Source organism: Mixophyes fleayi, chromosome 2, assembly GCF_038048845.1.
Source record: "Mixophyes fleayi isolate aMixFle1 chromosome 2, aMixFle1.hap1, whole genome shotgun sequence".
Taxonomy (NCBI): Eukaryota; Metazoa; Chordata; class Amphibia; order Anura; family Limnodynastidae; genus Mixophyes; species Mixophyes fleayi.
The window spans coordinates 246,722,154-246,734,278 of record NC_134403.1 but is presented as its reverse complement, the minus strand read 5'-3'; the positions used below and the strand labels follow the sequence as shown (position 1 = coordinate 246,734,278).

Sequence of the window (12,125 nt, the reverse complement as noted above, 5' to 3'; positions counted from 1 at the left end):
CCTATGTCATCAGTATAAAATGTCTCAAATGTTCTGTTAAGGTTGCAACAAAATGTGAAATAACCAGTTGTCAGGCTATAGTTAACCACTTGTTGTTTTCTGCATGCACACAATGTATAGTATATGTATTTATACTCTCTTTTAGTGCAACAAATAGTGTAAATTGGCAAATTATACAAAACCAGAATAGGCCAATCATATGTTGGATAACACCATATTTACAAGAGTCCATCATAGAAAATAGGCAATATTGAAAATAGGAAAATTCAGATTTGGATGGAGTATCATATGTTATACTTGATCCCAAAAGGTTTGTTGTCTGGAATCTGGCTTTCATATAGAGTAAGTCTCCCGTTATGTCTTGCATTTGCCCAGTGCTGTTTAGTGGGCTACATGCTTGTAGTTTGTTGGTGGTGGTCAACATGCTTCCTACATGTATTTCTTGCACCCTTTGCTAATGTAATGGAGAGGTGGCAACTTTGTAATATTAATGGGCCTGATTCATTAAGGAACTTATGCAAGACATTTCTCCTGGACAAAGTCTCCTGGACAAAACCATGTTAAAATGCAAGGGGTGCAAATTAGTTTTCTATTTTACACATAAGTTAAATAATATCTGTTTTTTTGTCATGTAGCACAGAAATGCTAACTTTAAATTTCAGTGCCTATAAGCTGTCAATTATTTGTGTGCTACATGAAAAAAACAGATATTATTTAACTTATGTGCGAAATAGAAAACTAATTTTCACCCCTTGCATTCTAACTTGGTTTTGTCCAGGAGACTTAAGTAAGAAATTTCTTGCCTAAGTTCCTTAATGAATCAAGACCATCTCTAGGCCCTCCCACTAAAATAACCCATGTTTCCCCAATACTTCCTACTCTGTAGGAAACTGAATGAGTAGCTTCTATGTGAGAGCTGCACACCTGCTTTCATTTTTGTGATTATCAGAACATAGGGGGATCTCAGAGGAAGCTGCTCTCTACTAATGACAATGCATTAATTCATATGTTTTAGATGTGAAGGTTCTGAGTTTTTCTCTCCTTATTCTGTTGTAGTTGTTTGCTTCTTCCTATTTGTCCTAATACAATTTAAATGTTTAGTGAACATTCAAAGTACAAATTATAAGTTATATGTGGAGTGTGATTTGCAATAATGGGAACTGTTGCCACTACTTCTTTATTAGCATATTTTATTTAGATGACAATCTTCTTCAAACTTCTGTTCTTTAGGTTACATAGTAATGGAAAGCTTATGGCGAAGGATAAATAAGTGATCTATTCAAATGTGAATGTGAGAAGTAGATTGATGGTACATAAGTGTACATATTATGGTCTACAAATACTGTCTTGTTACCCCAGGTACTATTAGTGAGCAGCAGCCGCTATCCAGACCGTTGGATTGTTCCAGGTGGAGGTTTGGAGCCTGAAGAGGAACCCAGCGCAGCAGCTGCTCGGGAAGTTTGTGAAGAGGTAGGAACTTCTGTATTTGTTCCAAGAGACACATTAATAAATATGCTTACTTCTGCTACATGGGCTACTGAATATTGACACTGGAATAGTGGGAAGTAGGAGGACTAAGGGGTAGATTTATTAATCAGCAGTTCCGAAAAATTGACGATTAACATCTGTTTGCCATCATATTTTAAAAAGGCTTTGCCTCCCATAAAATTGTTGTTTTAAAAAAATTATGGCAAACAGCTGATAATCGAAAGTTTTTCAGAACTGCTGCTTGATAAATATGCCCCTCAGTATCTGGTGAATGATTCCATTATGAATGAATATTATGTGCTGAACATATTTTTGACAGAACACAATATCCAATTTTTCTAGTAGCATTTTGACTAGCACAATAGATAGAAATATCCAATAGCTGAAATAACTGGCTTATTTCAAAATATTTTTTTATGATACGTCTTCTGAAAGTTGAAATACTGAACCTCAAGTTACAACTTTTGTAAGCATTTATATCAACACTAATTTAGCATTATTATTATCAACCAAAGAGAAGCGTATGAATGTAGAGGTTAAAAATCACATGACATTTCCACTCAGGCACACCGCCTAATACTTCAGAGAGGGACACACGGCTAGCCATACATTCTATCTACTCTGATTACAATTGATTCATAGCTTTTATATCAAACTCTAGAGGGAACTACTGAGGCACAAATGTTTGGAACATAAATTGACTCAATTACTTGTCCTGTTAATTTTGCATACTTAACTCCTACTGGAATCACTGAGAAACAAAAACCTCCAATTTTAAAACTTTAGTCTTTTTTTTATTTTTTTTGTTTAACCCAAAACTGTTTGTTGTTTTAACACCTTCAGCAGGAACTTCACACATTGATATAAAGACATTTGAATCCCTATTATATACTGAAAACACCTGCTGCCAACTTTGGGGTACTAATAAAATATAACACACAGTGATACAAACACAAGGACTTCCCATTTGCTGAAATGTAAGGGCTCATTAACAAATATGTGCTGGAAAATTAGGTAAAACACATGAAAACTAATGCATGCTTTAGAAAAGTTTTGGTGACACATTTTCCATGAACTTTTCATGAGTTGCACTTTTACCAATACAATCTATTTTTCTACTTGTAACATATATTTTCAGATGACAAATGGGTTGTGTCGTTAACGTTTAAAAATAAAAATGTGGGAATAAGGTCTTAAGAAACTATTCATCTTATTTTTAATGTGGTTTTCAGGTAGCATTAAAAGTGGCTAGGTGTGAACAAGCCTTAAAGAAAAGCCAACTTTTCTGAACCTACATACTGTATATTTAAAACCACCATAACCCTAAAATACATTTTAGTAATTTTGTTTTTGTTACCTTGTTCCTTCCGGAATTCTATAATGTCATATCTACCCTCTCCATTGGATTGTGTACCTCCAGTATCACAGTTTAAAGTAGATCTGCCTTCTCTAATGATCTGCTACCATCATTATTCACCTCTAAATAGGAGTCACCAATGGTATATCTAGTTCCTAGAATAGGTTATACCTCTGTTTAATTAAAACTCTGTCTAATTGAGGAAAATTGTGTACCATTAACTTCTTTCTTCTGTCTCAGCTCAGAATGCAGTAGCATAGCATAACCGTTAGGTTAGGTCAGTAACACAAGAGACATCCTCAAACTAGTCAAGCAATGTATCAAATTAATGTGCCCAATGAGGCGGAGTTTAAGCAACAATTCTCATGTTTATTTTGTTTGTTAGCAAATGTATCCTCTCCACAAGTGCACTACTTATACAACACTGCAAATAGAGCAACTTTCTTTTAGGTGGTTTATGGGACTCCGTAAGGCCAATGTGTTAATAGTGAATTTAGATGTTGGCCCGAAGCAATCAATAGTCATCTGACCTTCGGGTACATGCCTCCCTGTTCCCATGCCCAGCTTGGCTTTAATCCTATTCTGTTTACATGTTTGCATTAATTGAACAGGGACATTTATGTATGCTTTTACAAATTTGTTTGGGTGTTTCTGAATTGATTTGTAGGATTAAATGTGGTATTTTTCAGGACCAATTACCCAAAATTTTGGGGAAAAAGGTGCATCTTATACATGGGGAAATACGGTACATTAAAATTAATAATGTCACAATTATTTCCTTTTGTGCTAAAGATTTAAATATACATATATTTTTGTTGTAAAACTGTGTAGTGTTGTTTTGTATTCTGTTTAATAAATGTATTTGGAGAAGCAGCCAGCAGGTGACATATACAGCCTACAGTTATATTATTCTGTTAGAAAGGAGAGACTGGAAAGAATCGGAGGAGGGGTAGTAATGTTTGTGAAAAAAAAAAAAATAGATACTACTTTAATGCAAAGTATTGAAGAAAAAATTGAGGCCCTTTGGGTGACCATAGAAACACGGGAGAAGGCTATTCTTCGTACTAGGGTGATCTATAGACCACCAAGTCATGACGAAGACTGGACAGGAACCTATTGCAGGACATCAATAAAATGACATTAAAAGGAGAGGTAATAATCCTGGGAGACTTTAATCTACCTGTTAACTGGGAGGGGTCTTTTGTAAGTTCCACTAGGAATAAGAACATTCTGAATTCTCAGCAGTGAGCATTCCTCAAGCAAATGGTGAGGGAGCCCAATCGCAAAGATGCATTATTAGACTTAATTCTTACAAATGGTGACAGGATATCTGATGTAAATGTGGGAGAGAACCTAGCATCCTGTGATCATCAAGCAGTATGGTTTAATATAAAGATAGAGACTTACTCATACCACACAAAAACAAAGGTGTTAGATTTTAGGAAGGTTGACTTTGTAGAGATGGGAAAATGTGTAATTGACTCTTTGGCAAATTAGAAGAACTTGAAAGCAGTGCAGGAGAGGTGGGGGGAATTAAAAAGTGCAATGCTAAAAACAACAGACCTTTGTATCAAATGGGTTAGGAAAAAGAAGCCAGTGTGCTTCGCAAAAAAAGTAGCAAGTATTGTGAAAGCAAAAAAGATAGCCTTTAGGAAATATAAGCAGACTCTGAATAATGAAAACAAAGAGCTGTATCTTGTTAGACAGAAGGAGGCTAAGAAGGTAATCAAAGGTGCAAATGCACAAGCTGAAGAGAAAATGGCCCAGTCAGTAGGTAAAAGGGCAAAACAGTTTTTTAGGCCTGTTAAGTGAAAGGTGAAAAACAAAATGAGGAATAAGACTAAAGACAGAGTGATAGTCTTGTTGAGGGAGACAAGTTCAGGGGGGGGGGGGGGGGGGGGGGCGGTGCAGATGTAGTTTACTTAGATTTTAGTAAGGCTTTTGACACTGTCCCACATCGCACACTGTTAAATGAACTTAGGATTGGATTCGAAGATGGTTGAATGGATAAGATCTTGGTTGCACGTTAGAAAACAGAGAATTAGAGTAAATGGAGTGCATTCACAAAAGGTTAAGAAATTAACAGACTAAATGGGCAGTTCTTATCCGGCGTCAAATCTACGTTTATATTATTGATGCAGCTGTTGTGCTACCATAAAGTTTGTACAGACAGTAAGAATGTGTCTCTGCATAGGCAGCGTCCTCTATGCACATTAATATGTAAAATGTGATAAACACATGATGTGATAAAGCGGTAATAAATAAAATAAAGTTATTTACAAATAAATGTAATATCATGATTGATTTAACTGCTCTAATTGCTTCTCATCTCTCAAAGAGAGAGCTATAAAGTTTGGTAAACATTGCATACAGCATCTCCAGACCTTAGTCAGATGAGATGAGGAATAGTAGTCCACTTTTAATCTGTAAGCAGAAAATTATACTATGAAGCCAATAGCTTTTGTATCTGGAAAAGGGGTAGCATTCCATGCACTTGTGTGACACCACTATAAAGTTTTACTTATAACATTATTAGCCTTATCCAATTATGCCTTTCTCCAACATCTGCTCTACATAAGCACTTTTTCTGGCTGTGGCTGTCCCTTTTGTCTTGATTTCCACATTTCCTGTAGATTGTATGCTCTCACAAATTGTTACCCCTTTTTCTGTTTTCATTTACTTGTATTCTTTTTTTTTTTTATGTTATTATGCAATGATATTTTGTTTTTCTTCATAAATGATATTGAGAATTATATTATATTAACCCATGTTATTTCCAATAGGCTGGAGTTAAAGGCACATTAGGTCGTCTTCTGGGGGTGTTTGAGGTAAGTAATCTTAGTTTCCAGACCGGTGGCAGGCAGGCTTAAGTTGAAGCTTACAACAACAACAAAAAAACGTTTGTTAATGCACAAGGAATAAGGACTGACCTCTTTATTAGAAATATCCACTTATCCGCAAGTGATTTATTGTATCAAATAGGGTGTGCTCTTCCAACGTAATTAAACATAACCATTACAAAGATCACAGTTGGAACTCCAAAGAGTAAAAAAAAAAGGCACTCCAGTCCACTAATCAAAACTAATAAAATCAAATCATTGTTGCATAACAAACATATTGTTTCTCATTATTTGGCTAAATTGCCTTTATTCCAGAGATGAATATGGCGACATATTAAAATATACAGAAAGACTGTGTAAAAGAAAAGAAATGGTGCAAATTAAAAACGTCAGAACCCTCCAGTGTCATTTAAGATGATTCCGGTACAAAATACTGGACTATCACACAGACAGATTTCCTTCAGAGTGGATTGAATCATCTATTGGTAGCTTTACACTTGGATGGACAGTGACTCCTTTCTTATAATATTTATCAATGGTATCTAAAGTAGTGTCGATATAAATCTCTATGTTAAATTCGCCGTTTTATTACTGCATATACATAGCTATTAATAATAATAATAATAATAATAATAAGATATCCCTCATATTTCGGTCTTATTCACACAGAATGGTCTGACATATTTCTTCTAAGTGTCACTAGTTGTTTTAAGGAGAAAAGCCCAATTAATAAAGTATGTTATCTCAGATTTATTATGGTGCATCAAATTGGATTCTAATATCCTTAAGTGGCTTTTTCTGAGTTTCAATTCTATTCAACACTGGCACTAAAATCAGTTTTATGCAACAATGATTTTATTTTATTAGTTCTGATTAGTGGACTAGAGTGCCTTTTTTATTACTCTTTGGAGTTCCAACTCTGGTCTTTGTAATGGTATAGCTTAAGTTGAATACAGTAAGGCTGTGTACATGTAAGTTTAGCATGTCACCTGGAGATGTGACCTAATGAGACTTGCACACATTCCCAGATGTACCTATTTTCCTTTGGTACAGGAGGTCTGGTGTAAAAGATATTTGATGATGATGACATCAGCAGCACTATCCAGCTGCTTCTAATTGGTGGTTTGCATATTGACCCCTCCCACTGATAGCACTTCATTAATTAGTGTTGCTGCTATATTGTGTCAAGTAGCGACTGTCTATTAAATTTTTTTACTTTTACGTTTGGATTACTGCTGAAAAGAAGATTCAAATTCGATATAGAAAGCGGTAAATGACAGATATGGGGGTGCTATGTATTGACATTTCATTTTATCTTTTATGGAAATGTCACACTGGCATTTATTATTAACACTGTCAAGACCCTATTCTCATTTGTATATATGACATTTCATGACATTACTTCGTGTGTCAATAGATGAGTGATGCCAGTTAAGAGTTTTTGGTTTTAATTTAGCTTCAGACAGAATTTTTTATTTTAACAGTGAATAGTTTACAGTATGTTTTCAAATTAACTTTTTGTTTTTGTTGTAGAGGCCATCTTTATTTTTAAAGAGAGTACGAACTATAGATAGAAGAAAATCACTTAAGTCCCTTTTTCCAAAAATGTAAAGAGGTAAATGTGTACAATGATGGTATCTTGTGTTTGTTCAGTTTTTTTTTCACAATCTCTCCTCTGCAGAATTTTGAACGCAAGCACAGAACCTTTGTTTATGTTTTGACTGTAACGGAGATCTTAGAAGATTGGGAAGATTCAGTCAGTATTGGTATGTCCATTGGGTTGGTGTAGAGCTCATACATGCTGAGTGTGTATGTTTGAAAAGCCTGACTTTGCAAAACTTTAAGGATGCAATAAGAATTATTAGTGTATGATTGTTTGGGAGTTGCTTGGTATACACAAAGACTGTGGCTGTAATATGACATTCCAGTTACTACTTCATAGGACGGAAGCGGCGCTGGTTCAGCATTGAAGAAGCGGTCCGTGCTTTGCAGGGTTACAAACCAGTGCAGGCCTCCTACTTCCAAAGCCTGAAGCAGAGCTGCCACCCTAACAATGGAGCCATCCCCCTGCCCAGCCAAAGTGCACTACCTGATGTCAGATGACCTATTCACCCTATGGACTCAATACTTTCCTCTACTTTCCTTTCTTCTACAGTGAGAAGCAAATTCCAGCAAACAGATCCTCACTCAGTGCTAAACTCAATTGGGCCTCTGACATTGTGTTGTGCAGAGATGGATTGTGCATGTTGTGATTTTTCCTTTCTTGTACTACACATTCAGTTAGATTTTTGCTGTCACTTTCCTTTTTCCCAGATATCTGTGCCATGACTCCCTCTATTCTCTTTCCTGTCTATGACTAATTCTGTCTGCTTCAATTCCTTTATCCAGGTGGTACCATAGAAATGTTTTGTCTCCCCAATACCTTCAAACATAGCCATGATATCTTCAGTTTCATCTCTCACCTATAATGTTCATTTTACTAATAAACGGGTACTTTTATCTTGGTCCGTGAAGCTGCAGCTGAGTTAACTGCACAAACTATGAGGTGTATTCTCCAAAGTGGTGGAACGAAAAATAATTGTTGATAGTATAACTTTATACCTTTTTAAATTTTATTAAAAAATAAATAAATATTGAAATATTTTCCAAAATGTAAATTTGGAGGGAGGAGGCTTACAGAAAAAAGGCAGGGGTGGGGCTAGGGAGATTCCAAAACAAGAATTAGTAATACACCAACACAACAGCTTTTCATTTTTGCAGTGCAAATACAGATATGCAAAAGCTACATATAAAAAGTTACATATACATCTTCAGTGGTTGGTTGTAGTATAGGAGTATGGAGTGGGGAGGTGGAGGGAGGTGTTAGTAAGAGAAAGAACATCCAGGATGAGAGTGATCAGCTTATCCAGAATCAGTGAAATGTATCCTTAAGTGGAGTTAGGGCAAGCCATTAAGAAAGTATATGAGGTTTAACCAGAGGCCTCTTAATTTGCAAGCCAGGAAGAGAATATATTGTGGAATTTGGACAGTTGTGAAAAATACTCGAGATACATAAGACCTGCCATAGTCCATTAATTAATATGTTAATGGGGGAGGGGGGTTGGCCTATTTCCAATTACAAGCAATGTATATTTTGCTGCAATGAGGATATGTCTAACAGCGCGGTCCATGTGTGTCTGGGGAGAGATGTAATGTACTAGGGAGTATAATGGACAGTTTGCAATACCATTCCTGTTATTGCCCCAATAAGCTCTTACATATCATGCCAAAAACTTATGATTTTGGGGCAACACCACCAGATGTGGAAGAAGGTGCCTTAATGGCCACAATTACTCCAGTATTCTTTAGAAGAGCTGGAGCAGATCTTCCCCATGTCTTCCTAAGATTTTATTTCATCAATATCCTTTTTGTTAGCTGTGAACAACTATTAAGTGGTAGAATGTTCAGATTAGCGCTCTCTGGGGACAGATTTAAGTCTAAAAAATTATTCTAAACCTTTTGGATGTGTGAGCTATCTCATTGCTGGAATTGAGTTGTATTGGTGTCTAATATGGAGAAATTGTAAAAAGTGATTGTAATGTGAAATCCGTGTTATTCTCTGTGAATTCCGGAAAAAATTAGAGGAGCAATATCTTTTAAAAATTTTATATAGCAGTTAGTCCATAACCTATTACATAGTGGTCTCATTATAGAGAGATTGCGTATATCAGATCATCTATGCGTATGATGTATTCCAAATTGGTTAGTGAGAAGCATTTTGTTGCGGGCAATTGTGAATATGATAGTCTCTCTTTAACTGAGTATAGGGAGAAAGCATATCTAATAGACCTGCTTCAATATTGTATCATAATTTAGAGTGATTATTAGAGCAAAACAGCACTCATTTTGTTAGTTGGGCTGCAATATAGTATTTTTGAATATTAGTGCTTTCAACATTTTTATGTAAAAGTGTTATTCAGTTATATTAAAAACTGAACAAAAAACAAAAGATTAAGAAATTACTCATTTTTGTATAGCCAGGCACACAAACCAGTAAATCTACTATCAAATGGATCCATATTGTCTTTTACATTTATTGAACATACATTTTAAAGCAACAAAATTATTTGCTAAGGAAATGTACTCCACAAATTTTGAAACATTATATTTTAGGTATTTTAAGTGTAATCTGCCTTTTTTTTATTGATACGATTATGTATTTGTTATTTTGTTATTCAGAGATCTTTTATCTGGAAGCATAGTGTTTTTCATAATTTCTTTCTAGTTTTCAGAACTTTATAGATAACAGAATTCTGTATAATAAAATCCATACCTGTAGTTTTTGAAATGATGGTCGCATCCCTTCCTCCGCAGTTTTTGTTTTTAATACAGTACATACGTATCATCATCATCATTTATTTATATAGCGCCAACATATTCCATAGCGCTTTACAATTGGGATAACACTAATTATCTTTTTGTTGGTTTACAATTTTTTTTTCGTTTTATTACTTCGGAGAATATTTGCTAAAGAAGTGTAAGTTTACTACTTTTTCACCCATGTGATATTTATACTTTCATATACTCTTAACACAGCTCTTTTGTCTGTGCCCACATTATGACAGAGACACACTGTGATTCCAACTGATCTATCTCATTCACTGTCATATAATTAATGACAGGAACATACAAGCTGTGACCATGCAATCTGTAAACACTGTTCTTTTTTGTGACCTGTGATGTTTTTATCTGACGTCATATGCACTGAACACTCCCGATTTGTTCATGGGGTTACCATTTCATACTGGTTTAAAAGAAAAAACAAAAACCCACTACCTCTTGGAATGTATACATTGTTAAGATATTTAGTGCTGCACGTATTAAATGGACTGTTCACTTTTGGATAACTTCTTTAAACAAAACATGACAGCCTCCATACAGCAAATAGGGGGAGAAGAGAACTTGGGTAAAAGGGAATTTCTGGTGAGGGATACCCTGACTAGTTGTACGGTTGTGGCATTTTTTTTTGAGACATTGTCCAAAAGTGGTCACCCCTTTTAAAACGGGAAAGGTTGACTAAATATCTGTATTGGTTTATAAGCAAAACTGTGCTGCTTTACTGCCTTGAGAGAAGTACTATAAAGTTATAAATCTTTGTATTCATAAGTAGTGTACTGTATAGATATGTAACAATAACACTTCTCCCATTTTGATGTATAATTTTCTTTTAATGTTTAGTGGTAAAGTGTGATACTTTAGGGCTTTACATCTTGATTTGCTTTTTGTGAGGGGACATAAATTGAAATATTTGAATAAGTCTTAATTCTCACCTGAACAATATGTTCAATTTCACTTTTTAGAAAATATGGACTGCATTCATGTTTACTGTATGTATGTATTCATGTTTTTCATATGTTTACTGTCATAGTATCAGACATTGAGATTATAGCTTCATATAGTTTTCACATTTATCTAAAAGCCCATACTACCATCTATTAAAACTTTGGAGGGGCCTTCATTGTTGTATTCATCAGGCAGTTTTCCCATTAAGATCCAAATTCTCTAGGCTGTTAAGCAGGTTACCCGTGGCATGAGTTTCTCTTTTAACAGCAGGGGTCCAAGTGTATGGATTTCAATTGTTCTAGTTAGGGATTTGGGAGTGGGGCTTGAAAAAAAAAAAAAAAGGTTTTATTTATCTGATAAATATGTATAAAATACTACATATGGATGACCTCATTGTAAAACATGATACCACATAAACATGATACTTGTCTTACCCATATTGCCATAAAGCTAGTCATTAAAACACTCCTGTAACATCATTTTTGTGTGCGACATACAAGCTTATTTTGTATATACCGGCATGAATATAGAACTGTATTCTTTAGTAACATATCTTGTTTGGATTAGGTAGTATTACTAGCACTGTGTCATATAAGCTAAGGAAACAAACATGGCTGACCCAATGTTGTTTTATTGTCTTTCTCGTAAGCTGTTGTGTACCACAGCTGATACATTAATTATTTTTTTTAATTATGTATAAGTACATTATTGTCTAGCATTTAATTTAAATAGCATATATTTAATTTGTAGGTATCAGGAAAATAATTAAAAGTAAATTCATTGTTAATTGAAAAAATTCTTGTTCCCTCTCATTTTTTGAAACATTTGAGTGGATTTTTTTGTGTGCACCATAAAGGAAAAGGGAACACACATAACATGACCTTCAAGTGTAAAGTGGGTATGGCGGTACAAAATGTCATTTTGTTTATCTTAATGTTCATGCATGAATAAATATTCACAGCAACATGTTTACATATCAAGCAAATGAATAGTATATCATACCAGACAAGTGATTGGATATACCACATAATGCAAATAATCAGAATATTTGAACCATAGGCAGTAGTTTACTGTTTGTTACCAAGGCAAGTGTATATGGTTTTAAATTAACAATCTAT

The 12,125-nt window shown here is 34.8% G+C and overlaps 1 protein-coding gene across 2 annotated transcripts in view; it reads left to right on the top strand.

Moving 5' to 3' along the window:
- Positions 1-11,803, top strand: part of NUDT3 (nudix hydrolase 3) — a 41,203-nt gene extending 29,400 nt beyond the window's left edge. For both annotated transcript variants that reach the window (XM_075195739.1, XM_075195740.1), the window contains 4 exons: positions 1,360-1,470; positions 5,629-5,673; positions 7,367-7,451; positions 7,628-11,803. In XM_075195739.1, coding sequence (XP_075051840.1) covers positions 1,360-1,470; positions 5,629-5,673; positions 7,367-7,451; positions 7,628-7,788 — 402 coding nt within the window. In that variant the 3' untranslated portion in view covers positions 7,789-11,803. The remainder of the gene's footprint in view (positions 1-1,359; positions 1,471-5,628; positions 5,674-7,366; positions 7,452-7,627) is intronic.
- The last annotated feature ends 322 nt before the right edge of the window (positions 11,804-12,125 follow it).